At 57.0% G+C, this 26,209-nt stretch overlaps 2 protein-coding genes across 2 annotated transcripts; one reads left to right on the plus strand and one right to left on the minus strand.

The window, feature by feature from the left end:
- Positions 1–3,188: 3,188 nt before the first annotated feature.
- On the plus strand, positions 3,189–11,294 carry SOX10 (SRY-box transcription factor 10; the record flags this gene model as incomplete). The annotated part of the gene is made up of 3 exons (XM_079775951.1): positions 3,189–3,616; positions 8,143–8,411; positions 10,591–11,294. The coding sequence occupies 3 exons, from the start codon at positions 3,189–3,191 to the stop codon at positions 11,292–11,294; spliced, it is 1,401 nt and encodes a 466-aa protein (XP_079632077.1).
- A 4,620-nt stretch (positions 11,295–15,914) lies between these two features.
- On the minus strand, positions 15,915–26,189 carry POLR2F (RNA polymerase II, I and III subunit F). The gene is made up of 5 exons (XM_079773543.1): positions 26,067–26,189; positions 24,190–24,259; positions 20,260–20,390; positions 16,614–16,685; positions 15,915–16,114 (listed from the first exon to the last, which is right to left on the minus strand). The coding sequence occupies exons 1-5, from the start codon at positions 26,084–26,086 to the stop codon at positions 16,024–16,026; spliced, it is 384 nt and encodes a 127-aa protein (XP_079629669.1). The 5' UTR covers positions 26,087–26,189; the 3' UTR covers positions 15,915–16,023.
- Between the last annotated feature and the right edge of the window lie 20 nt (positions 26,190–26,209).

The raw sequence follows: 26,209 nt of genomic DNA on the forward strand, positions 1-26,209 counted from the left end.
TGGACGGGGTGCTGAGGGGAGGGTCCTGGCGAGCATCCTTGGGGAAGGGTCAGGAATGAGGGAGAAGGGACCCCTCCCACCGGTGCAGGGAAGGGAGCCGAAGGTGGTGCTGGCCCACCTGGTGGTTCTGCCAAGGGCAGAGGCCCGGGGTCTTAATGCAGGACCCTGCCCCCCTCTCCAAACCCCCTGCTCTCCAGGGGCCTTTACCCTCCCCTGCTGGAGAAATCTGGGTCCCCCGGGTGGGAAGGAGGGGATCACAGTTGCCAGCATGGTGGGTGGATGGAGGAAAGTGTTCCCAGCAGGGGGTCCCCGCCCCCACAGCCCTGGGCATTTGACAGTCCTTCCCCCACACCCCCTCTTCAGGCCCACTGCCTCGGCCAGCACCTCTCAGCAGAAAGCACAGCACTGAGGACACAGGAGGGGAGAGGGAGAGACAGAAGGAAGGAAAAGAGAGGCCCCCTCTGTCCACCATGGCTTCTCTGCAGCCCCAGAGCCCGCACTGCCACCCCACCCCCATCCTGGCACAGCTGGGAGGAGGAGGGGGGAGGCGCAGAGGGAGCTGTGGGACCCCACACCCAGCTTCCGACCCTGGGCCCTCGCCCTCCACAGCCACCCCTCCCTGCCCGGGGGGTCTCAGGCCCGGATCACAGACAGCGCAGGGGCAGGAAGGCCCTTCCCTCGAAGAGGAGGACCCACGGGTGGAGGGTGAATGGGGACCCACCGGGAGGATCAAGAGGTGCCAGGCAGGCGGGCAGCGGACAGGCAGCCGCGGCGTCGGAGACCGGGGCAGCCGGACGGCCAGCTGGATGCTCGGCCCTCAGCCCTCTGTCCATCCAGGGCGGCTCCTCTCTGGGCGGTTCTGAGGCCGGGCGGGCGCTGTTAAAAAGCTTTTTATGTGTGTGTGTGTTAATCACATGATTGCCGTTCACCTGTATTTCGAACAAAGACAGCTCACTGTTTCAAGGCCCCGAACAAGAGTCTGGGCACAGGGAAGAGAAGGGAGGCGGGGGGAGGGGGGTTGGCAGCGCCGGGGGTGGCGTCGAGGAAAACTGGGGGGAGATTGTCCAAGGCCGGCAAGCGAGAGAAAGAGAAAACCCTTATCAAACTCCTAATTCACTGGGCTCCGCGGCCCCAGACACACTGGCCCGATTGTCTGGCTGGTTGTGTGTGCGAGCATGTGTGTGTGTGTGTGTGTGTGTTCCAATGTCCGCTCCCCCCACCCCCAACATGCCTTCGCCTCGTGTGACTGCCTCATTGTGTCCCACCGCCCACCCCCCCCACCCCCTTGGCCTTTCCCGAGCAGGAGGCCTGGCCTAGACCCCCTTTCCAGCCCCACTCCAGACAGGACTCCCTTGGGGTGGCCTGGGCCCCCGCCCAGCTGCTGAGGAGCTCCCAACCATACCTGGTCGCCAGTGCGGCCGCTCCATCGGCCCCTCCACGCACACCCAGACCTCGCCTCCACACCCACCCACGGAGAAGAGACAGGGATGTGCTTTGGAGGAGAGGCCTAGGAAAGAGGAGAGAAAAAGGAGCCACGGGTGGTGGGCAAGACAGAAAAATGGAGGGTCACCCAGCTGGGCTGAGGGGAGACGTGGGCAAAGAGGAGGAAGAGAGGGGCTGGGAGTGGGAGGGGGACTTCATGATAAGCAGGGACTCCCGCACTAAGAGGGGGCGAGCCCAGTGTGAAGGGATTGGGGCCCAGGACGTGGGGCCCAGAAGCCTTTCAGACCGGCTTGGAGAGGCCCCACAGCCCCGAGCCCAGCCCCCTGGGAACTTCAGTCCTTCTGTCCACCTTGAGCCCCACGGTTACGTGCCCGGGTGTCCGACGAGAAGGGCCCAGGGTCAAGCCGGGCCATCTGCACCGGCAGGTGTGGAGCTGCCCACAGCCTACTAAGCACAGACCCGGATCTCTAGAAGCTGAGGCCGAGAGGGTGGCCAGGTGGGGCTGAGGCAGAGAGACAGCTGGGAAGCAGGCCTGCCCACAGGTGCTCCAGGAGAGTCCTCACTGAAGCAGCACCCGCCAGCCACCCTCACACAGCAACAGGTCCTCCCCTGCCTTCTCATCCCTCCCCAGTTTTTTGCTACTTGCCCATCCTACCACCTGAGGCCCAGAGACTGGGGGGTCAGAGTCGGCCCACTTTTCCTCCAAGCAACAGGTCCGACCCCGCCCATGCGCATCCCTTGACTTTCCTGGCCTGACTACCCTCCGCCTACACCTCCCCACCCCAGCTCAGACCCCAAGGTGGGCCTGGGGCAGCAGCGTAGGGAGCTGGGGTGGGGGGGGGCCTGGCGGAGGAGCCCTGAGTGTTGGGGATGAAGGAAAGCGCTGGAGGCTCCACCTTCTGCCCTTCCCTCCCTCCCCTCCCCCTCCCCCTCCCCCTCTCCCCCTCCTTCCTTCCCCAGCCCTCGGCAGCAGCTCAGTGCTCAGTCAGTCTCAGGCTGTCCGGCCAGGGTGGTTGGTGGTGAGGATTCAGGCTCCGTCCCGACGAGGCCGTGGCCTGAGGCTCAGGGCCCCCCAGCCCCTCCCTCCCAGCCCACCAGCGTCAACCCCCAGCTCCGAGCTGGACCGCACACCTTGGGACACGGTTTTCCACTTCCTAAGGACGAGCCCCAGGCTGGAGGACAGGTCCGAGGAGGTGAGTGAGTGCGCAGCCCGCTCCTCCCTCCCGCGGCCCAGGCCCGGGACCCTGCAGTGAGGTCTGGGGGGAGAGAGGCTGCCACCCACCTGCCCCCCACCCTGCTCCTCTGGACTCCATGGGGCGGGCGGAAGGGAAGAAGGAAAGGTGAGAGAAAAGGTGGGAAATTCCAGGAGCCAGGATTAGAGCCGAATAAAGAGTCCGTTTTTCTTCCTTTCCATCAACAAACCTCCACCCAAAAGGAGGTTTTAAAAAATCCCAAACCCACCCACACCAAGAGACGGTTGGGACCAGGTGGCGGGGAGACGTGGAGGCAGGAGCGAGGAGGCCGAGCGGGTCTGGCATGTGCGCGCGTGCGGGGGTGCAGTGGGTTGAGGGGAGCAGGGCGGGCGCCACCTCGGGCTGTGCGCGTCGCGTCCCGGCCGCCGTCGGGGCTGCGCGCGGCCGCTCCATCGCGCACTCCCTCCCGTCCAGGTGAGCGTGGGACTCTTCGCGAGGACGCCGGCGGCGGGCCCCGGGGAGGCGGCCGAGGCGGCGGCGGTCGGGGGCGACATGGCGGAGGAGCAGGACCTCTCCGAGGTGGAGCTGAGCCCCGTGGGCTCCGAGGAGCCCCGCTGCCTGTCCCCGGGCAGCGCGCCCTCGCTGGGGCCCGACGGCGGCGGCGGGGGATCGGGCCTGCGAGCCAGCCCGGGGCCGGGAGAGCTGGGCAAGGTCAAGAAGGAGCAGCAGGACGGCGAGGCGGACGACGACAAGTTCCCCGTGTGCATCCGCGAGGCCGTCAGCCAGGTGCTGAGCGGCTACGACTGGACGCTGGTGCCCATGCCCGTGCGCGTCAACGGCGCCAGCAAGAGCAAGCCGCACGTCAAGCGGCCCATGAACGCCTTCATGGTGTGGGCGCAGGCGGCGCGCAGGAAGCTGGCCGACCAGTACCCGCACCTGCACAACGCCGAGCTCAGCAAGACGCTGGGCAAGCTCTGGAGGTGAGCGCCCGCCCGCCCGCCCGCCCGCCGGGACTGCCCGCGGGCCCTCCAGCTGCGGGGGGGTTCAGGCCCCACGGAGCTCCTCGGACCCCTCTCCGGAGGTAGCCATCTCCTGGTGGCGCTGGGAGGCCCCCCCACAACTGCCCCCTTGGGGTGGTGTTGGCTCCCCAGCCGGGGCAGCGGGCAGAAAGGCGCCCCCTCGTGGTTGGAATTCTGTCGGTGGCAGGCGGTAGGGCCTAGGCTTCTTCCTGGGGGTGGGGGCCAGCGAAGGCTGGAGGGAGGGAGGATGGCGGAGGGCTCCCACCGAGGCCGAAGGCCGTCACTAACCGCTTCCCCGCAGGCAACACTCTCGGGGTGCGGGGGGGGGGGGGGGCACTGCTACCGGTTTGGTGGCGGGGATGCTGGGGAAACGTTTGGCAAAGAATTGAGGGCCTGGCTGGAGAGGCAGGGAAACTGAGGCAGCCATGCAGAAGAGGTGCAAGGTCGGGGAAGCAAGGGGTCGGACAGGAGCCTTTGGAAGAGGGAGGGATGGAGAAACCTGTGGCCCAGGACCCTGGCCCATCCCAGCTGCCCTCACTGTGCCTTCCTGACCCCCCTCCTTCAGACCGGGGGCTTCTCTCCCCCCCCGCCCCCACGGGGAAGGGGATGCACAGGAAGAAGCGCCTCCCACCCGTCCCAAAGCTGCCAGGCTTGTCTCCCTCCCTCTCCCGTTCGGCGCCATCTTCCTTTCCAGGGCCCCACCCAGCGTTGAGTAACCTCCTACCCCTCCACCCCAAGCTGGAGCTGAGAGCCTGGCCCGAGGAAACTTGGGGCCCTTCCTACCCAAGTCCCTCAGGCTCCCAGGCTCCCAGGGATCAACCAAACCTGGTGGGGACAGCATCCCCCCCAGGAGGAAGTCCGCCAACCGCGGACTCAGCCTGGCCTCCTTGGGGACATGTTGAGAAAGGCAACCCCCACCCCCACACACCCCAGTCCTGGGCAGCTCACAGAGAGAACAGGGGCTCCCCGAGGGGCGAGCCTGTGTAGGTCACCTGATTGCCCACTAGACTGCCCACGAGATAGCCCCGAAAGGCAAAGGACCGAAAGGCCACCTAACGGCTAGGGGCAGAGCCCGGGAGCCAGGGCCGGGACCCGGGCTCCTGGCTCTTCGCCCAGCGGTCTTCCCCACACCGACCCTGGTGACAGTGGGGGCCACCCTGTCACTCTAAGGTGTGCCCAGGAGGGTGTGGGGATGGGCAGAGGAGCGCTGTGGTTTGGGCTTTGTCGGAGGAGCTGCTGCCCTCCTGCTGCTGGGCCCCCTGCCTGCCCCTAGCCCAGTGGAGACTAGGTCCCAAAGCCAAAGGCTTCGGTGCGGGAGGAAGCAGGAGGGCCTCCAAGAGGGATTGACATCTGGCCCCGGCCTTGTCCTTGGCTGTGTGTTTGCTGATGGCCTGGTGCTCCCTTACCCCTCTCAGCCCTCAGCCCACAGGTCAGACCCTCTGCCCAAGGTCCACCCACACCCATGTAGGGCTCAGCCCAGGCCAGTACCGTCGGTGCCAGGGGACAGAACAGAGCCAGTGAGAGACAGACAAGCAGGAGGGAGACAGACTGGCAGACGGAGCAGGCCGTGGGGACGGTGAACAGACCACAGGGGGAGCATTGGAGCAAGAATGGCCCCCACTTCTCCAAGCACTCCATCACCAAGGATTTAAGACGGGGCCTCCATTGCCCCGTCCTGTTCCCCAGCCCACAACCCTGGGCTTAGGCTCCCTCAAGAGGACTCATTCCTGGCCGCCACTCACAGTGTGAGCACCGGGGCCCAGGGTGCCAACCAGGGGTGGGGCAATCAGGAAAACAGGCGCTGCTTGCTCAGGACCCAGTGCCAGGGGTAGGAGGGTTGCAGGACAGTGGCAAAGATAAAGACCCTGCCAACATGTGGGCGGGCTCCCTGGATCCTGGGTGGGATCTTGAGGGACGTCCTGGAATCCTGGGACTTGGACTAGGCTGGCTCTCGCCACGGGCTCCTCCTGAGGTCCCCGCCCCAGGTTCATGACTCCCAGGCCAGCAGGCAGCAGGAAGGGGGGTGATTAGGGAGGCAAAACTGGAAAACAGGGGCCCCCAACCCTGAAGAGAGACAGACAGACAGACGACTATATAGGGAGCTGGAAGGGAGCTGGGGTAGACACACCAGCATCCAGGTCCTGGCTCCTATGTGGCTCCGACAGTCATGCTAACCCGTGCCCACCTGGGAAAGGACGTGAGACGCGGTCACGTGGTGCTGGCTGTATGTAGCTGACCTGCCCAGAGAGAATAGCTAGAGCCAAGAGACTAAAAGGGGGGTCACAGGCTGGCCCCCCAGGCCCTTCCCCTGCCCGGGGGAGCAAATGGAGCAGCAGCCAGTGTCCCACCTTGGGAGGCCCCCAGGTTGGGGTTTCCGGTGGGGAAGCAGCCTCCCCATTCCCTGCCTTATCCTGACCTTGGAGACCCAGAGGACAGAGGTGAAGTGAAGGTGCAGAGGAGACTGGGTTCACGGTTAAGAGCTGTGGGCCATGGGGAAGGGCAGGGAGGGTTTTATGTGGGGGGAGGGGGCGGGGGGCAGGAGGGGTTGGGGTCAGGAGAGAGCCTAAACTGTGAGGTCTGAGTGAGGCTGGGGCTGGGGCTAGAGGTGGTGCCAGAATGGGCTGGTGTCTGGGTGGGCTCAAGGTTAGGGTTCCATCAAGGTTAGGGTACCGGGAGGAACTAGGGAGGGAGGCTGGAATGCAGTGTTGGAATCTTCCCTCTCTTCTGGCCCGTGCCCTCCCTCCGCACCCCCTGCCATTTTCTCACTGACTCACACCCCACTGACGGCTGGGCAGAGGGCACAGGGAAGGTTTGAGCTCAGTGTCCCCAACCATCCAGGGATCCTCCGTGCTAGCTAAGCCTGCTCTTCACCTCAAAGGCAGTTCTATCCCCACCCCAACCCACACACACCTTCAGGGCCCGCCCACCCACTCCCCTGGCCCAGCCTTCCAGAGACCTGGCTGCGGGGAGGAAGGCACACCCCTCCCTGAACCCTGCGGCCCTGATCTGGAGTCCCTGTCCCGTCCCTCAGCCAGAGGGACCCTTGGAGCAAGCTGGGCTAGGGCTGGGCTCAGGGCCTCGCGGGGGGGAGGGGGGAGGGGGGGGCTAAGCTGCAGAGGAATGCTGCTGCCGGCTGGAGGCGCCTGGTATGACCACCCCCTCCCATCCCGGGTGGGAGGGCCCAGCCTTCTGCTGACTAGGGGAAGAGGGTGCCCACTGGGGGTGGGGTGGGGGCTGAGAGAGCGCCTTAGGGCAGAGAACAGAGCTGCTCCCGCAGAGTCCCTTTTGTCTAGGACTCCCCTCAGCACCCTCTGCAAGTACCCCATCCTGCCCTCCTCCCTCTGGGGCAGCCAAGCCCTGAGCACCTCCCCTCCCCACCCGAGCCCCGGCCTGAGGCTGAAGTCCGTGGGCAGGGGCAGTGCCTTCGGGGCCTGCACTGGTTGGTCTGGGCCTGCAGAGAGGGTCTGTCTGCCCGTCCCAGGTCTGGGAAGAGCGCTAGCTCCCTCTACCCTGTCAGCCCTGGCTGAGGAGATATGGCCCTCCCCCCATCCCCCCCCCCCCCCCCCGCCCCCAGGAGGCAGGGAAGGGCTCACACCCTGCCCTCGCCCAGAATCAGAGTTCCAGAGCGGAGCCAGCCCACCCCAGGGCCTGTCTGGCCTCCCCCGAAGCAGCATCAGAGCAGCACCTATTTCTCAGGCGCCAGCCCCCACCCCAGGCCTGGTGCCAAGCACTTCACATCCCTCATCTTGGCCAGCTCCACACCTGGTGAAATGGGCACTGTCACCTGGTTTTGTTGGTGAAGAAGCTAAGGCTCAGAGAAGGGACCTGCCCACGGTCACATAGCCAGTAAGTAGCAGCGACGGGGCTCTCCCCCCTCACCACGCTGCTTCTCGGTTTGTGCACCTCTAGTCCCAGGGAACTCACCCCTGACGAAGCAGAAACCCCACTTAGACAGCTTTGTAAAAAAAATACATATTTTTTTACTTTAGAGAGGAAGGGAGAGGGAGAGATAGAAACATCAATGATGAGAGGGAATCATTGATCGACTGCCTCCTGCACGCTCCCCACTGGGGATGGAGCCTGCAACCTGGGCACGTGCCCTGACCGGGAATCGAACCATGACCTCCTGGTTCATAGGTCGACACTCAGCCACTGAGCCACACACACCGGCCGGGCCAGACAGCTTTGATGGGAGAAGTCTTTCCTCTCCTTGAACTGATGTCTGCCCCTCCTAAGCTCTGTTCCTACTTCTGACTCCGTCCCAAGGGCTGCCAGGAGCAGCAGGCTGGCCGCTCTTATACCCCAACCCCCTGAGAGATTTGGGGGAGAGATCACAGCCCTCTGAGCCTGGGGTTCCGTGGGCCTCACATCTTCCAGTCTGTAAGTCAAAGGGCAAGCTCCCACGCTGGGCGCCCATCCTCGGCCTCAGTTCTTCCAGGGAAGACACTCACAGCGGCCCCTCTGCTGTCTCCCCACGCCCGCCCCAGGCTGCTGAACGAGAGTGACAAGCGCCCCTTCATCGAGGAGGCCGAGCGGCTCCGGATGCAGCACAAGAAGGACCACCCGGACTACAAGTATCAGCCGAGGAGACGGAAGAACGGGAAGGCGGCCCAGGGCGAGTCCGAATGCCCCGGCGGGGAGGCCGAGCAGGGCGGGGCCGCCGCCATCCAGGCCCACTACAAGAGCGCCCACTTGGACCACCGGCACCCGGGAGAGGGCTCTCCGATGTCAGACGGGAACCCTGAGCACCCCTCAGGTGAACACTGGGCTGGGGGCTAGGTGGGGTGTGATGATGAGCTGTGGGTGGGGGAGCTGGGTGTGGGGAGAGGTGAAGGCTGGATGGATGGCGTGAGACCCTCACACTCCACGATAGCCCTGTGCGCTGGGATGGGCTTGCCAGGCTGTGTGGTCACTCCAGCAGGGACCCAGGTGCCAGGGAAGGCAGTGGGTAAGATGGCTCTGGCTGATGGAGGGGGCTCTGCTGCTGAGGAAGGGCCAGTTAAGGGGGCCCTGGGGTGAGCTACAAGAAGGAAAGGCGGGACCGGATGGTTTGAGAAATGGGAGAGCAGATAGAAAAGAGAGCGTTGCCTCTCCCACCTCCCGGTCTGATGGGGACACAGACAACAGGGCCTGTGACGTTGAGCAGTCAGGCCATCTTGTTTCATTCTCGTTAATGATAATAACAGCTAACATTAACTGAGCACCTACGGTGTGCCAGGCACTGTGCCAGCTGCCTTGTGTGTCTGCTCATTCAATCATTCTAAACTGGGAGGAGGCAGCCGCCCTGCCTGGGCTCCGACCTCAGCTGAGGCTCGTTATGCTCACTGGAAGGTGACAAAACCGAGGTGATGTGCCACACGGCTGAGGCCTGAGCCCAGGCTCTCTGGCTCCGGGGCCTCTGCCGGCACCACGGCTGCCTCGCTTGGGCTCGCGATGTATAGAGCGCCGTGCGTGGGCCGGGTGCACGGGAAGTCAGAGCTCTGCCTTTAGAAGATGTGTCCCGAGTCCCCATTTGATCCAGGCCCGGGAGCAGACACTCAGGAACCAGGGTGTAGGAGGAGCAGGAACACACGTGCCTTAGGTATAGGAAGAAGCCAGTGCACCCAAAGCCGCCCAAGACCCAGCGGGGCAAGATCTCTAGGGAGGGGTCCCCCACCATCCATCCAGTCAGGTCTCCCAAAGCACCCAGCCCCGCCCGACTCGGGGCCAGGAAGGCTTCAGGATGGAGGCTGTGCCTTGCTCCTTGGTACTGTCTCTGCTTTACTGATAAGGAAACTGGTTAGGAGACGACAGGGGTCTGCCAGGGTCATACGGTAAGTAACAGTCCAGAACACTTAGCCAGGGCAGGACCCGGCCCTCCCTCTGGTCTGATGGAGGGGCACAGGCCTGCCTGCAGGAGCTCTGATCTCTGTGACGGGATCTCCCGTCCAGTCTCTCTCTCACACACACACACACACACACACAGAAGACCTGGGCCGTGAGAACCACCACCTCAGAATATAACTGTGGGCTTGGGCTTTTTCTCAGCCTTCAAGGCCCAGCTCAGCTCCTTCCCCTCAGGGAGACCTTCACCAGATTCCCCAGGGCAGGGTGAGTGGCTTCCGTTGGCCTGAGCCCCTGCGTGCCCGTCATCACGGCACTTCTGAAGCTGCCTCGTGTGGGTCTTGGGATCTCCCCAAGCCCCTGAGCTTGTGAAGACAGCAACCCGTTTTATTGATGCTTGTGTCCCCTCTACCTGGCACAGGGCCCCCTACGTGTTTGCCGAATGAACATGTGAATGTGAAATGGACAAAGGAGCAGGGTGGAGAAAGTCAGGTATCTCAGTGCCTCCTGAACAAGCGGGAAAAGCCGCTGGAGGAACACTGGGCAGCGTGGTGTGTGTGAGGGGGGAGGGGAGGAAGGGGGCAGGTGGAGACATTGCCAGGGGGACTGGCTCAGCGGGAAGGTTTCCTGGAGGAAGGGGTTGGAGGGAACACTGCTGTCTGGGGAGGAGGCACAGGCAAGCCAGCAAACCTGAAAGGGAGTCAGGAGTGAGGCAGGCGGAGGTCAGCGAGGACAGCAGCCAGCAGGCGGCTGAATGGAGGGCCGGGCCCCACTGGGCTCAGCAGCTAAGGAGCCAGGGGCGCAGGAAGGCAGCGACCTCAGCTGATGGGAGGAAGACTTCCCAACGGGAAAGGTTTTTCCAAAGGAGGCAGTCCTTCCAGGAGGGTGACAGGGAGCAGGACCCATCCGTAAAGCTGGGGAACTTCAAGAACCACTAGAGATCAATCCAAGACGGTTACATAAATCAGTGCCAACCCAGACTGCCCAGGCAAATGTACAAGGCACGCAGGGGTCAGCCCTCAGCTCCTGGAGACCCCTTCTCTGAAGGTGAACCATCAGCATCTAGAAGCCTCTGACCTGGTTTCCTGCTTCTCTCTCTTCCTCCCACGCAGGCCAGAGCCATGGCCCCCCCACCCCTCCAACCACCCCAAAGACAGAGCTGCAGTCGGGCAAGGCAGACCCCAAGCGGGACGGGCGCTCCCTGGGGGAGGGCGGAAAGCCTCACATCGACTTCGGCAACGTAGACATCGGGGAGATCAGCCACGAGGTAATGTCCAACATGGAAACCTTCGATGTGGCTGAGTTGGACCAGTATCTGCCACCCAACGGGCACCCGGGCCACGTGGGCAGCTACTCAGCAGCTGGCTATGGGCTGGGCAGCGCCCTGGCTGTGGCCAGTGGACACTCCGCCTGGATCTCCAAGCCGCCAGGCGTGGCTCTGCCCACGGTCTCGCCACCTGGTGTGGATACCAAAGCCCAGGTGAAGACGGAGACCGCAGGGCCCCAGGGGCCCCCGCACTACAGCGACCAGCCGTCCACCTCGCAGATCGCCTACACCTCCCTCAGTCTGCCCCACTACGGCTCCGCCTTCCCCTCCATCTCCCGCCCCCAGTTTGACTACTCTGACCATCAGCCCTCAGGACCCTACTACGGCCATTCAGGCCAGGCCTCTGGCCTCTACTCGGCCTTCTCCTACATGGGGCCCTCACAGCGGCCCCTCTACACGGCCATCTCTGATCCCAGCCCCTCAGGGCCCCAATCCCACAGCCCCACACACTGGGAGCAGCCAGTATATACGACGCTGTCCCGACCTTAAAGGGGGCCCTGTCACCTCCCCTCCCAGCCCCTGGGTAGTATGCCCTTCCCCAAGCCCTCGCACCCAGTTCCTCGCCCATCTCCGTCCTGGTGGCGGCTGGGGAGGAGGCGGCAGAGGCTGACAGCTGAGGGGAGGCTTTCTGTCTGGCTCACTGCCTTTGATGACCCCACCCCATCCTATCCAGGCTCCAGCCCAGGCAAAGCCCTAGACCTCTAGGCTGGGCAGAGGAGGAGGAGGTTGATTTTTGCCCCTAGACTGGACCATGAGGGGCTGCGCCTTCCCCCAGGATGACCCTCCATCCCAGGACCTGAGAAGGACCCGCTCACCCTCCTCTGGGAGGGGGGAGCATCCAGGGTCGGATGGGAATCGGAGGCCTTGCCATTCCTGTGACTGTGTTTCCTCTTTCGTGGAGAACGAGGGGTCTGACATAACCCATGCCACCTGTGCCACGTGCCTAAGATCAAGGCCAACCCTGCCTCAGTGCCTGGAGTGGGCTATGTCTGCCCCTTGGGGGCTGAGGACAGCTTTGAACAGCCTCCGAGAGCGTGGAAGTGGGTGGGGGCTCAGAGGGAGGTATCCTCATCCCCCCAGCGCCCCCTTCCCTCCTGAACACAGAAAGGCATCACCTTAGAGACCCCAGTTCTATGCCAACAGCCTGGCTCTTCGTCTAATTGGAAAGAGGCCCCAGGTCCTCCACTACAGCCTCCCAGACCTTGAGGAGGTGAGGAAAGGATTCGGAGACAATTCACAGAGCCTTCCTCCTGGCTCTCCGCCAGCTCCCTCTCCCCTCACCAGGCTCTGTGGCCCCTGCTCTCAGCCCCACTCCTGGGCTCCCTGAGAGCTACGCTGCTCATGCCCAAACCCTTGGCTCCGGGAGGAGAAGGGGCCCAGCACCAGGTTGCTAGCAGCAGCTGAAGACACTAAACTCCTGACATGTACATTCTGCCCTGGCCTTCTGCCCTTTGCTTCCCAGTGGTATCTGAATAAAGTATGTAGTTCTGTCTGCCCCTATTATCCTGTTCTGCAGCCCCCACAATCCACATGTAACTCATTACTACCCCCTCTTATTTATCTCAGTAGCTCCCTCTCCCCTCCCCCTGCTCCTAGGCTCTCCAGCTCCTATTAACTCTGCATTAAGCATTCCCCGTAATAAAATGAAAGGTTCCAGCTACCTGCTTGGTGGGCCTGACCTGGCCTGTCTCTTGGTCTCTTCTCCCTGTGCCTGTGCCTCCTCAGACATGTCCTGGAAGTAGCTAGGGGTGGAAAGCAGAGGATAGCTAACCCAAAGGTCTCCTCTCTGCCTGGGAAGGTGGGGGCCTCGCAGTGGGTCAGTGTGCTCAGGGGCTGGGGCCTCCGATGGGAGCTCTTCCCCTAGCCCAGCTGTGCCCACTCTGCAGATGGGCCCCGCCCTGGCTCAAGCTGGAACTCAGCCTGAGCGCCTTCCCAGGAGCCCCTTTGCTTGCCCAGCAGAGGAGAGGGAGTTTGCAAAGAATTCAAGAGACAGGTACTTGAGAGGTGCGTCAGGCCCGCCTTCTTGGTGTCTGGCCAGCCGGCCCAGTCCTTTAGGATGTGATGCTGGGCCTTCTCTCTCTGCACCCCCCTCCCCCCACACACACACATAAACACACACTGGTCCAATCTAGGATCTAGCCGATCTTCACAGCAGCTGCCTGTGTCTGAGTGTAAACCCAGGATGGCAGATGTGCAATCTAACCCTTCAGAGCTTACTCCATCGGAGCTCTTTCCTCAGCTGAATTCCAAGCTGGGCTGGGCGGCAGGAGCCACTCCACCTCAGGAACAGGGGGAATCTTTTTACCACATGCTCCACTGATGGATGGCTCCGATGGTTGGAGTCTTCCTTATACCCAGCTAATAGTAACGGTAATAGCTACCACTTATGGAGTGCTCCCTGGCCAGGTACTTTATGTCATTCAAGCCTATGAGGGAGTAGATCCAGTCTTTGTCCCCATTTTCCAGATGGGCAAACTGAAGCTTCGAGGTTCATGCTAAGAAGTGCTGATGCTCTGACTCCATTGAGCTCTTAACCATCATCTCTTCCATCTGCCCATCACCTGCAGGCCCTACTTCCACTTTTCATCTGAAATGATGCTTTTCCCACTGCTCCAGACCAGCAACCTCAGCTCCCTTATCCACCTCTCACCTCCTAGTCAGGACCTGGGGTAGGGTGGGGTTGGGAGGGGTGGGGTAGAGCGTGCCAAGACCTAGCCCAGTCCTCCAGGGTGGCCAGACTCCCATCTGGAAACTGCATCATGTGAGCGCTTAGGCAACCTCACCAAAACCGCTGGCTCCGTGAAGCTTAGTGGTAGCTGCGAACCCGTTCTCATGAACAATATCTGCTGCCAAGTCCGATCGCCCCAAACTGTATGTAAGATGTGTTCCGGTGTTTCATTTTGTTGTAGATAAATGCAGGATTTTATACTGATCTTTAACAGAGTTCATCTTGTTGGAATTGACCATTTCCCATCTACATTAAACCTTTTGGAATCCTGAATACAACTTACTAGCTCTCCTTCTGTATCTGCAAACCTGAATATCCTATTCAGGTCACTAATAAAAAAGGTTGAAATGAAGAGAAGCAGGCCCGGTGAATCCACTAAATCCTTCATCATTAGTTCTGTTACTACACTCTTAAGGAAAGACTGGCAATCAATTCCGAATCTATTATCACCACAAAGTCCACACTTCATCATAGTACAGACTGCCTGATGCCTTGCCAAGATTTGCTGTAGCCTCCGACCTTCCAGACCAGCCACCACTGAAAAAAACATTTGGTAATATTCTGAGAAACCCTATGCTAGCCCCTGGATCTCTTCATGATCTGATTTCTAATATGCAATAACCGATTCTAGATATGTGTCAGGGATCAATCGGTGCTAACCTTACGTGCTCGTAATTTTTACAACCTGCCCTTTCACCTCTATTGGAAAACAGGGTATTAGTCCATTTCCAGTCTGTTCACTGCTCCTGCTCTCGGTGGGACTCTGCATCTCATGAGATTGACTAGGAAGTCAGTGGGGACTTGGGAAGAGGGAAAATGGACCTGGCTTGTGTTCATCCCTTAGACTCAAGGTTCTGGATGTGCTGGGGCCTCAGTCAGGGAGTGACCACATGTAAAGAGAGGAGCCAGGTGAAGACTATGCTCAGGCCTGGCCAGCTGAGGAGCCAGGGACTGACTCCCTGAAAGAGGAACAGAGTGGAAAAGGGGAGGTGGGAGGAAAAACACCCCCTTCTCCCTCTCTCCTACACCCTATTCCCTAAGGGTTAACCCCCCACTCCCTCTCCCAGCCCCCTCTCTTCTCCCCCACCCAAACCCCATCTCCCTTTAATCACATCTGATACTGAGTGGCCCAGCAGGAACAAAGAGACCATTTAGAGAAACGGGGCCGAGAAAGTGACCCCGCACTCTGGGGCGGCCGCCTGGATGCCAGCACAAAGGCGGCATTTCAGAGCTGAAATTTCAGCACCCAACTTGATTAAAGGATTCCACAGGGTTGGAGGAGGGTGGGAGGGGGTGCGAAGTCCACTGCTCCCTGAATTAACCCTCTTCCAAGGCAGCAAACACCCCTCCTGGGACTGACCGCTCATCACTCCCACCCTGTCCAGCCAGGGTGCGCCCACCCTGGGCCATGCCTCTTGTGGAAGTCAGGTTGGCCCGCTCCTCCTCTTCCTGGAAGGGGAGCTGACAGTAGAATGGAGGTTAAGGCTGGTATATTCAGGGAGCCAATTTTCCTTTCTATCTCCGTTGGTGTCAATATAAACCCTCTCCTTGTCCCCCGCCCCCCAGAGAGGGAGGCTCCAACGTGATTGGTCTTACCGCATGTCCGAATGTCGGGTAAGCAGGGTGAAGAGAACAGGACCCATTAGAACCTAGGACAGAGGGTGTGCTCCAGTCCTGATTTAAAGCCCCGCCTTGAACCCAGGCGTCCTGCTTCCCTGCCTACTATGACCCCAGCACCCATCCCAGACAAGGCCTCAGAGGGTCACGGGCCCACACAGAACAGGAAGGACATCTTCCAGAGGCTGGGAAGGAGAGGGTATGGGTGTGGCAGACCAGGGAGGCGGGCCATGGAGGACACTGTGTGGGCAGTGGCCTGAGGAGCGGTGACAAGGGGGGCAGGTGGGCAGGTGCTGGGTCCTTGCTCCAGCTGACTTGCCCAGCAGGGCTCTGCCTGGGGAGGGCGGAGATCACTGCGTCCCCAAGCTTCCTGCTGGGCCACTGCTCCTGAAAGGGGATCCGAGCCCATGATAAGAGGCTCGAGGCAGGTCCTTAGGAAACAATGGGTGGTTTGATGAGACCTGCTCTGTGATACTCCTGAGAAGGGAGAAGCCCCTGCAGCCAGTCCCCACTGGAAAGGAAATTGGGAGTTTCCATGGCAACCAGCTCCCTGGGCACAAAGGCTGGTCTGTCTGCTGGGAAGGCAGCTGAGGTGTCTCCCTGCAGCAGCCTTTGCTCTGGTGAAGGGGAGCTGGAGGAAAGGATGTGGGGTATCCACAGGGGTAAAGGCCCCTGGTGTTTCTTACTAGTAAAGAGCTGACAGTCACGGGGCCACCGGGATGGGTGCAGCTCTAGACAGCGGGGCAGAAGCTGGTGGGCATAGCAGACAGCCGGAGGCAGAGGGGTGGAAAGGTTGAATAGTTTATTATTTACACGTGTAACGAGTGTGGGAACAGGAGGTGGGTGAGGCGCAGTTGGGAAGATGACTCCAGCTCAGTCCGTGATGATGAGCTCGTCTACCCCCCAGTCTTCATAGCTCCCGTCAGGCAGGTAGCGCCGAATGATGATGGGGATCTTTCGGGCCCTGTGGCGGGGAGAAGGCACATGTACATGAGGGCTGGAGACCCCAGCTCTACAGCAGGAGGGCAGACTGTCTGCAGAATGCAAGGAAAGAGAAGTCTCAGGGAGCATCTTCCTGGGGCTGAGTGTACTTTGTAGGAAAAGAACTGCAATAAAAAGAAGGTTCCTGCATCCGGGAGTGTGGGACAGTGGTCTGGAAGGGCTCTGCCAGCCATGTCTGAAGGGAGGAGGAGGAAGAGTGGGGGCCTGGGAAGGCAGACTGCAGCAGGAACAGGGAACTCTGACAGCCACGAGAGGTGCTGTCTCCTCAGTGGCCTCCCCTTTGCCTGCCCCTCCTCCCTCTCCCTCCTTCTTCCCCGTGCGCTGACTCCTAAACAAGCTAAGATCCACAGGAGCAATCACCTCTTCCCCAGGCAGGGAAGTGGGGTCAGGGTGTGCAGCAGAGAATCCAGGGGATGCCTGCCAGGGCTCTGGAGCAGCAAACCGTGATCTGGGCAACTTACTTGAGCTCTTTCATGGCGATAAGCAAGGGATCTGTCTCCCCCTCCAGCTCCACCATCACGGGGGCACACATCCTGTAGGTATAGGGACAGGTGTTGGGGAGACTGCAAACGCAGGGAGAAAGGTCCAACAGGAAATTGGGAGTGGGGGTGGGGCTTACTTCACAAACAGGATTGGATGGGCACCCCAGTCCTCAACTAGAAAGGTCACCTTCTAGGCAGATAGGCATGGCAGGTGGGGAGCAGTGGTTCAGGGGCACTGACAGTGAGGGTATGTGAGTGGGAGCCAGTAGACCTGGTTTGAATTTCTATCTAATGTTCAGTACCCTCATTTGAAAATCAAGACAAAAAGCCCTGCCTCACCTACAATGACGCTAGGACACTACTGGCTAACAGGCAGCTCTCAGTTCTCTGCATAGACCATTTTATTTGAGGTGAGTATTCTATTTTACTGATGAGGAAACTGAGGCACAGAGAGGTCAGTAACTTGCCCAAGGTCACACGGCCAGTAAGTGGCAGAACCAAGATGTGAACCCCACATGCTCCTATCCACTGTGCTATAACACCCCCCATTTATAAGCTGAAGATCCACAAACTAAGAAAAGGGTATTGTGCATGGGACAAGAGTAAGCTTTAATCACAAGGCCATTCCGTGTCAGCTCCCCTCTCAGGACCTTCCCCAGGGCCTAGGGCAGAGTTTCCCAGCACAGAGAAATGGCATGAGCAAAGGTTCCCCTCCTGATGGCTCTAACCCCCCCGCCCGGCCCCCTCCACCCCCCGGCCAGGCCCTGCCTCAGGGCCCAGCTCCCATTTTCCTTCTCTATCTTGGCAACACCCCTCAGAAGTCCTGCGCTTCCAGCCTCCGCACAGGGCCCACGTCGCCTGCTTACTGGCCCCTGCTCACCTTTCTGGCACGTCTCATGCTACTTGCCTATATTCACCCCGTGTTCCCATCACACCACACTCCGGAGGCTCCCTGACAGGCACTGCTGTTACCTTTGTGTCCTCTTACCACGCGTCCCCTCCCTATAGGCCTGGAGAGACTCAAATGCCTCCACTCGGGATCATGTGCTGGATCCTCAGTGCCGGCTCATTTACATAGGCTTCTCTTGGCACCAACCTCCCGGGACTCTTACTTGTTTGAAGTTTTCCACATTAGACCATGATGAGCACCTGTGGCCCAGGACACGCGCTGGCACAATGCCTGACCCACAGCAGAGGCTCTCAACACAAATGGGAGGGGTGCCAGTTCTCGGCCCGCCTTCTCTAGGAAGCCACTAATGATTCCAGCTCAGGTTTACACTAATAGACCCCAAACCTGATCATCAGTTACCAGGAGAGTACACTAACGTCAGGGTCCCAGGACCCTTTTCCAGACCCTTGGAATGGACTCTCTAGTGAAGGGGCCTGAGAAGCTGCATTTACAAAGCCCCCTGCTGATTCTGGTAATCAGCCAGTGGGAGAGCCCCCAGTTCACACCAGATAATTTACTCATTTTATTACTAAATACTTTGATTTACTACTCCCAAAAGCCTGAAAACTTCCCAAGGGCAGAGACCAAGTGTTTAACTTGCCCTATAGCCTCTCTCAGTAGGTGTTAAAGCTTTAAAGAATGTGGTAAAAATGCCTTTCATGAGCTGCATATGCCTTCTTTATTTTCACGATATGAATAATTAAAGAGCATTCGTTCATCCAGCCCTACTGTGTGCATGCAATGTGCTAAGTGTGAGTGTGTCCTTAGGTAATTTGTCTGCACCAGAGCCACCATAAAAGAACACGGCAATGATTCTTAGGAAGTGGCTGTAGTACACGTCACCACTAGGTGGTGCTAAGGAAAGGCGTGAGACTTCATCCAAAAACTATCCAAGAAATGTTTGTTCAGCACCTAACTGCAGGGTTGCATGCCTGGTGCGAGGGATAAGCTACAGCCCTGGTGTCCACCACTCACAGCAGGCAGGGAACCGCTGGACGGCGGCCTACCCCTTCATCGGAAGGAGCACTACAGACCCAGCTGAATGGGACCATGCCTTGTTCCCAAAGAAAAGCAGGTCCTGGGCCTCAGCAGTGCTCTGAATGTCTGTCTCCACACTTTTTAGCGCTGCACACTGCCCACCAAATGCACACCCATCTTCTGAGCTTGTCCCTCAAGGCACGTGACATCTTTTCCAGTCTTGTGCCCCAAGCCACTTGCCATTCCCCACCACAAGCCAAACTTGCCTGCCTCCACTTGGCCTTGCCTCGTGCTGTTTCCGTTGCCCGGGTTACCCTCAAAACCACCGCCCTTTCCTGTCCCCGCTTGAACTCTAACCTCCTCAAGCAATTACTCCCTTCTCCCCGTTTTTGTGCCTCTAACAAAGCACCACACCTGCCTGCCTTGGGTTCTGGGTATTTGTGAAGGGGTCCACCTCCCCACCAGGCTATAAACACCTGGAAGACAGAAAGATTGTGTTTAATTATCTTCACATTCCCAACAGGTACAAGTGCAGTATCTTATTCAATGTTTGAAAGACTTAACTTACTTGAAAAATAATTTATGAATTATTCTTCCTGCCGGTCATTTTTAGCAGAGATGAGCACTAGACCACCAATAAACTGCTTTGCAACAATGGAAATGTCTTCTATCTGCACTATCCTTATGGAAACCACAGCCACAGGTGACTACTGAATATATAAAATGTGGCTGATGAAACCAAACAACTGAACTTTTCATTTTACTTAATTTGACCAGCTGAGTGCGCCCAGGCCAGCAAGGTCTACTGCTGAGGAACGGATGAGGAGCAATGTTGACCGACCATAAAGCCCTTAATCGAGGTGGGCATGGTGGCCATCTTCACTAGAGGAAGTCAAGTCCCAAGCTGACTGAAAACTCCTCCAGCACGCCGAACTCCACAACGCTGGCCCCAGCTTCCTTTCTACCCTCGTTTCCAATACTCCCTACTTGAAGCAACCCAACTTCCAGAAATACTTCCACTCCAGCTCGTAAGAAGTCTGGGTAGGGCTCCTATAGGAGACCTTCAATGACAGCAACAGTCCCAACCTGCCCTCTCTGTCCCCCGACTTCCTCCTCCCCAGGAAGGAGGAGTGACTAATCTGACAGGGGAACCTGAGGGGGGAAACAGGCATCTGTGGCCTAGGTTTTGGGGGAGTCCCTGCTCTCTGAAAGCCACCTGCCTGCAGAGCGGGGGCCTTGCAGCCTTCGAAGGCAGGCTTGCCCCGCAGACACAGCCTCGATGCCTGCACTGTCTGCACTCATCAGACATCTGCATCTCCGCCTATCCAGTGGCTAGCTCCTGAATCTTGTTATTCTTCAACTGGTTTCAGACTTGGAAGATAAAGGACAGGTTGCTAATTTCAAATCCCCAGAACCCCATCATTGTTCTGTTTTCACATCTCTAGCATGGCCTCTACATGGAGGGCTCTCCTACTCCTCTGGGCTGGCCATGGACAGGAACCACCATAAGCCCAATGCGGGCTGCCACAGCACCCCAGCTAACTGGCCCACAGTGGTCTAGGGTTCTCTAAATCCACACTTTGAGCATGTGAAAGCAGGGAGAGTCTGTTTTTAGGTGCCAGGCTGGGCCACATCAACAGCTCAGAGGCTTACTGTGGCCTGACGGATGGAAAAGACAGCAACGGGGCACACACTCACGCGATCTGGAGGGCTCGGGTGCCCAGCACGCGGGCTCGCTCATACTTGGTCATATATGGTGTGGTGATCCGCTTCTGGTTGGCCTGCGGTCGCTCTCCAGAGGGGAGGATCTCAACATTCTCCTGGCCCTCCTGCACACCAAGGCGGAAAGAGGGAAACTCTCAGCGCGCCTTACTGAGTGAGGGGGGATGGCGATGCCAATGATGATCACCACCACCACCACTACTGCTTATCACCCCCCAGCAACCTTGCAGGTGCCTTACTGACACCTTATTTAACCCTCACAATAACCTCATGAGGTAGGGATTACAGTGCCATTTTAGAGGCTTGGAGAGTTAGCGAACTGGCCAGTCTCAGACCTAGTAAGAGAGAAGAATCATGATCAGGATCCAAGCCAGCTGCCTCATCCAGAAGAGAGAAGCGGAGGGTCCAGAGATGGGGCTGTCCCAGATCAGTGGTCCCATACAGAGAAGCCCTGAGTACAGACGACAAATCACCCTAAGCAGGAAGCGAGGAGCAAACATCGCATTGTCAGACAGGATAACTGAGTCAATGGTCAAGTAGCTACAAAGTCAGTGAAGGCAGAAACTAGCAAACATTTTTCAATTGTTAAGTATATTCTCTATATATTTAACAATTAATTAGCAAGCATTTGTCACATGCCAGACATTGTAATAGGTGTTGAGACAGAAAGCTAAAAGTTTCTACTCTCAAAGAATTCAGAGTCTGGGAAGGAGAAAGAGTAAACAGAACAGCAGTGCTTTGAAGGTATGCAAGTGTGCAACAAAGTTCACAAGAAGGTGAGGGTCAGCTGACTCATGCAGGGGGTTAGGAAGACAGTCCAGAGATGAGACTTGAACTAGTGTAGAAGAATTAACTGGCGTTCCCAAGCCAACGGGAAGGGAAGGACATGGAGACAGGCTGAACTGCATGTCCAAAGGACAGAGGAGGGAGAGAATGTACTAGGTTTAGACAACTAATTGTGGAGTATGATTAGAGCAAAGGTGCACTAGGGTCGTAGGCAGGAGAATAAATTCTATAATAAAGAATTAAGTCAACAAATATTTATTGAGTGTTTACTACATACCTATCAGGTAGTGTTCTAAGTTTTTGAGACAGAGCAGGAAGACATAAAATTCTTCCCCCATATGCAGTAGAGATTAAAAATGGCAGCAGATGCCCTAACCGGTTTGGCTCAGTGGATAGAGCGTTGGCCTGCGGACTCAAGGGTCCCAGGTTCAATTCTGGTCAAGGGCATGTACCTTGCTTGCGGGCACATACCCAGTAGGGAGTGTGCAGGAGGCAGTTGATCGATGTTTCTCTCTCATCGATGTTTCTAACTATCCCTCTCCCTTCCTCTCTGTAAAAAATCAATAAAATATATATATTTTTAAAATGGCAGCAGAGTGAGTGGATGCTGCACAGACATGCTCCCAGGAACAAATTGGAAATACAACTGAAATACAGAAAAACTTCCTGAATAATCAACAGAAGACTCCCTGGAGAGAACCCTGATACCCTAGGACTGAAAGTGGAGACCACATGGAGCTGTGTAGACATTTTAACAGTCAAAGGACCTTGGACATCCTTTAGCTCAAATGGCCCATTTTCCAGACACAACAGAGACAGAAAGTTATCTGCTCAAAGATGTGCAGCTATCGGCAACAGAGCAAACATAAACACCAGCTCTTGATGTGGCACAAAATGGGAGAATCATTTCACCTCGCATGATTTATATGTCTGGTTAAATCTATACTGAAATTTCCCAAATAAAATGTCATAAATGAAAACATTGATGAAAGTATTTGACCAGAAATTTACTGACAGGTGTTTCTACAAAATAAAATGTGTTATGATTTTTTTAAAAAAAATCTTCCCCTATAGAGCTTATATTATAATAAGAAGAGATAAACAATAAAATAAGTGTACAGTATGACAACAGAGAAAAAAGACAGGAAGTGCCAGGGCAGTGATGTGGGAGACAGGGGAGGATGCTGCAGTTTCAATAGGATGGTCACACAGGCCTCAGTGAGATGCCCTGGACAGACCTGAAGGAGGCGAGAAGCAGGTCATGTGGATATCTTAGGGCAATGGTCGGCAAACTCATTAGTCAACAGAGCCAAATATCAACAGTACAACAATCGAAATTTCTTTTGAGAGCCAAATTTTTTAAACTTAAACTTCTTCTAACGCCACTTCTTCAAAATAGACTCGCCCAGGCCGTGGAATTTTGTGGATGAGCCACACTCAAGGGGCCAAAGAGCCGCATGTGGCTCGCGAGCCGCAGTTTGCCGACCACGGTCTTAGGGAAAAGTGTTCCTGGAAGAGGGAACAGCATGATCAAAGGTCCTAAGCAGGAATCTGCCTGGCATGACAGGGACAGCAAGAAGAGATAAGGTCACAGAGGGAGCAAGTGGCCAGGTCATGGAGAACCTTATACATCTTTCTGGCATTTACTGTGAACAGAATGGGAAACCACTGGGTGAGGGTTCTGAGCAGAAGAGAGACACAATCTGACTTAACATTTAGAATGATCACTCTGGATACTCTGTTGAGAATATTCTGTAGGGGCAAGATCAGAAGCAACGAGACCATTTTAAGGAAGACCAATAGCAATCAATCACGTGGGCAGGTAAGAAAGATGACTGGATGCCGAAACCGGTTTGGCTCAGTGGATAGAGCGTCGGCCTGCAGACTCAAGGGTCTCAGGTTCGATTCCGGTCAAGGGCATGTACCTTAGTTGCGGGCACATCCCCAGTAGGGGGTGTGCAAGAGGCAGCTGATTGATGTTTCTAACTCTCTATCCCTCACTCTTCCTCTCTGTAAAAAAATCAATAAAATATATTTTAAAAAAAAAAGAAAAAGAAAGATGACTGGCAGCAGAAAGGCAATCAGGGCAGAACGAAGGCAGGAAAACCAGGAACACAATTTCTGCAGTAATGTTAGTGCAAAGCAATACAGCTCTAAACCAGCTGAGCACTAGGTATGTAGAAAGGGACCAGAGCTAAACCACATGTCGGAGGCAAAGCTGACAGGACAGGAATGGAAGGGCCCAGAAGGGTGGGGAGGAGGTTTCTGACACAGTGAATAGGAACCTGAGAGAGAAATTCAAAAAGAGGGGCTGCAGCTTCCAAACCTAAAAAAGTCAAGGGATCACTCTGTCCAGGAGACACAAAGCACTTCTTCCTCCATCAGTCACACAAGAGGGAGAGCCCTATCTTATTCATGAAGCTAGGAACCCATCCACCTAGCCGCTCAAGCCAGAAACCTAGGAGTCCTCCTTGTCATCTCCCACTTTCTCAGCCCCATAGCCAGCCCACCAAAATATCTTTCATCCGTTTCTCATCATTGACACTAGCAATGCCCAAGTCTAAGCTACAGGCCTCCCACCTGGAGGTCTATGGGAGCTCCCTAGTGGGTCTCTCTCTTTTACTCTTGTTCCTCCAATCCGCTCCTTACTCAGAGGCCAGAATGCTCTTTCTAAAGGGCAAACTGGATCATCCACTCCCTTGCTCAAAACTCCTCAGTGGCTTCCCACTACCTGTAGCTATGAAATCTGCCTGATCTGGGCCCTTATCTTTCCAGCTTTATCCCAGGTCACTCTCCCCTTGCTCGTATGTACCCCCACCCTGCAGAGCACCTGGCACATAATAAACACTCAACACGTTTGTTGAATGGATGAAGGTGACATTTCACCTATCAGTGAATTAACTGTCCCAGAAGCCATGGGCTGTGATCCAAATGGACCAAAGTCTTCGGACCCACCCTTAGAGCTTCTCCACCACCCAGGACTGGAACTCTGCTCACTCTAACTGGGGGTGCGTGTGGCAGGGGCACAAACAGGAGGCAGATGCATTCGGGGAATTACCACTGGCCAGGCTATTTGGCAGCCTGGGCTGCAGAAGAGAAAGCCCAGGGTTAAATACTGACCTCCTCAGCATTCTCCAAGTCATCTAGTCCTTCATCCTCCTCCACATCATCGAAGTCGTCGCCATCAAAACTGTACAAGAAGAGACCAGTTAGTTAGAGCATCACTTAATAGCATCAAAGAGGGCAAAGGGGGTCTCAGCCAATATTGAGGGGGTGCTCGATAAATATCTACTTAATGAGTGAAGCAAACTTGTGTTCAAACTTACTCCCATCAGCCCCCCAAATTGTGCTAGGACTCATGCATCCTGTTTCTTTTCTCACTCTACTGGATCATTCCCATCAGCATATAAACATGTAGATACTGCTCCACCTTAAAAAACAAACAAAACTTCTCTATCCTCTCCCCATGGAGCCCTATTTCCATGCTCTCCTTGGGAGCAAAATTCATGGAAGAGTTGTCCAATGTCATGGATTCCCATTCTTCTTCTTTTTTAAAAAATATATTTTATTGATTTTTTACAGAGAGGAAGGGAGAGGGATAGAGTTAGAAACGTGGATGAGAGAGAAACATCGATCAGCTGCCTCCTGCACACCCCCTACTGGGGATGTGCCCGCAACCAAGGTACATGCCCTTGACCGGAATCGAACCTGGGACCCTTGAGTCCACAGGCGTCAACGCTCTATCCACTGAGCCAAACCGGTTATGGCCCATTCTTCTCTTCTTATTCTGTCATAATTTCACTCCAAGAAGATACCCACCTCCATAACTCCCTCAAAACCACTCCTTCTTTCGAGCATGTTAATGATTTCCACGTTGCTAAATCCAATGGACTACTCATGTTCTCACTGAGCTTGGCCTACCAGTTGGCACCCTAGGCCACTCCCTCTCCCTCAGTACACTCTCCTCACGGGACTGCAAGGACCCCTCCCTCTCTTGGTGTTTCCCCACCTCACTGGCTGCTCCTTCTCAGTCTCCTCAGCAGGTTTCTCCTCTTTCCCCACAAGCACTCCTGTTGGGATGCTCTAACTGCTGATGGGGCCCAGTGAGCAGGAAAGGCGGGGAGCCAAAAGCATCGCCCCGAGGTTGGGCACAGAAAGGCTCAGGCCCCGGGGTCCAGCAGTCATTTCCTCTTCTCCACTGACACTCCCCCGATGATCTCACCTGCTTCTTCCTTTGGAATCATACACTTATGCTGACCAAGCCCCTATTTTTATCTTCAGAACAGGCCTCTCCTTGGACCCCCCACACACACATCAGAACATCATTGTGGCCCTAACTCCAAAATAAATCCAGAACTCAAAACCACTTCTCACGACCTCTGCTACTATCACCCTAGTGCAAGCCACTTCCTTCTCTCACCCAGGTTACGGCAACCCTTCCAGGCCTTCCTCACTTCTTCCGGAGAGCTTCGGTAGCGAAAGTCCTCACGTAACATCGTAGATAGCTTCTGCGACTTTAAGCAAACCAATTTTACCATCGGCTAACCGATACAAACAGGAGTTACGTTCCTACAGCATCTCATCAACGTTGAAACAAAACGACTTTATTCGAGGACCTGCCTGATCTCACAGGATGCTGTATTATCTGTCCACGGGCCGGTCCCCTCTTCTAGAAAGGGAGCACGTGGAGATGGGGGACTGTGCCTGATACACCTCAATGGTCCCAAAACAAGGCACAGAGCCCGGCTCGGCGGAAGTTTGCTGGAAGGCACTTTTGCACTGATCCTCTCTGGACCCTCGAGCCTGAGCCTTTCTGTGCCCAACCTCGGGCTATGCTCTCCGCCCCTCCCGGCTCCAGCACCGCGGGCCCCCTCAGCAGCCCAGGTCCCTCAGATTCTGCTCCTCGACTCCAGGCTCCTCAGCCTCCTTCGACCCAGGTTCCCGCTTCACCCGCCCCTTCCGAGGATCCGCAAAGGCCACTTGGCTCCCGCACTCACTTGTCCTCGTTGTCTGACATGACGCCCGCGCCCCAGCGACCCGGCTCCGCGCCCCACACCCGTGCGCGGAGACCCACAAACTGCGCGCTTCCACCTCGCACAGCGCCACGGTTCTCTGCGCCTGCGCGGTAACCCGGAAACAA

This window comes from Cnephaeus nilssonii (genome assembly GCF_951640355.1).
Source record: "Cnephaeus nilssonii genome assembly, chromosome: 6".
NCBI classification, from domain to species: Eukaryota; Metazoa; Chordata; class Mammalia; order Chiroptera; family Vespertilionidae; genus Cnephaeus; species Cnephaeus nilssonii.

Excerpts from the sequence above, each read along its gene's own strand:
- POLR2F (XM_079773543.1), bottom strand. The coding sequence starts at position 26,086 with ATGTCAGACAACGAGGACAA. Across the intron at positions 24,260-26,066 it reads ATGTCAGACAACGAGGACAA|TTTTGATGGCGACGACTTCG; the intron begins GTGAGTGCGGGA and ends CTTCTTGTACAG. Across the intron at positions 20,391-24,189 it reads ACTTGGAGAATGCTGAGGAG|GAGGGCCAGGAGAATGTTGA; the intron begins GTCAGTATTTAA and ends CTTGGTGTGCAG.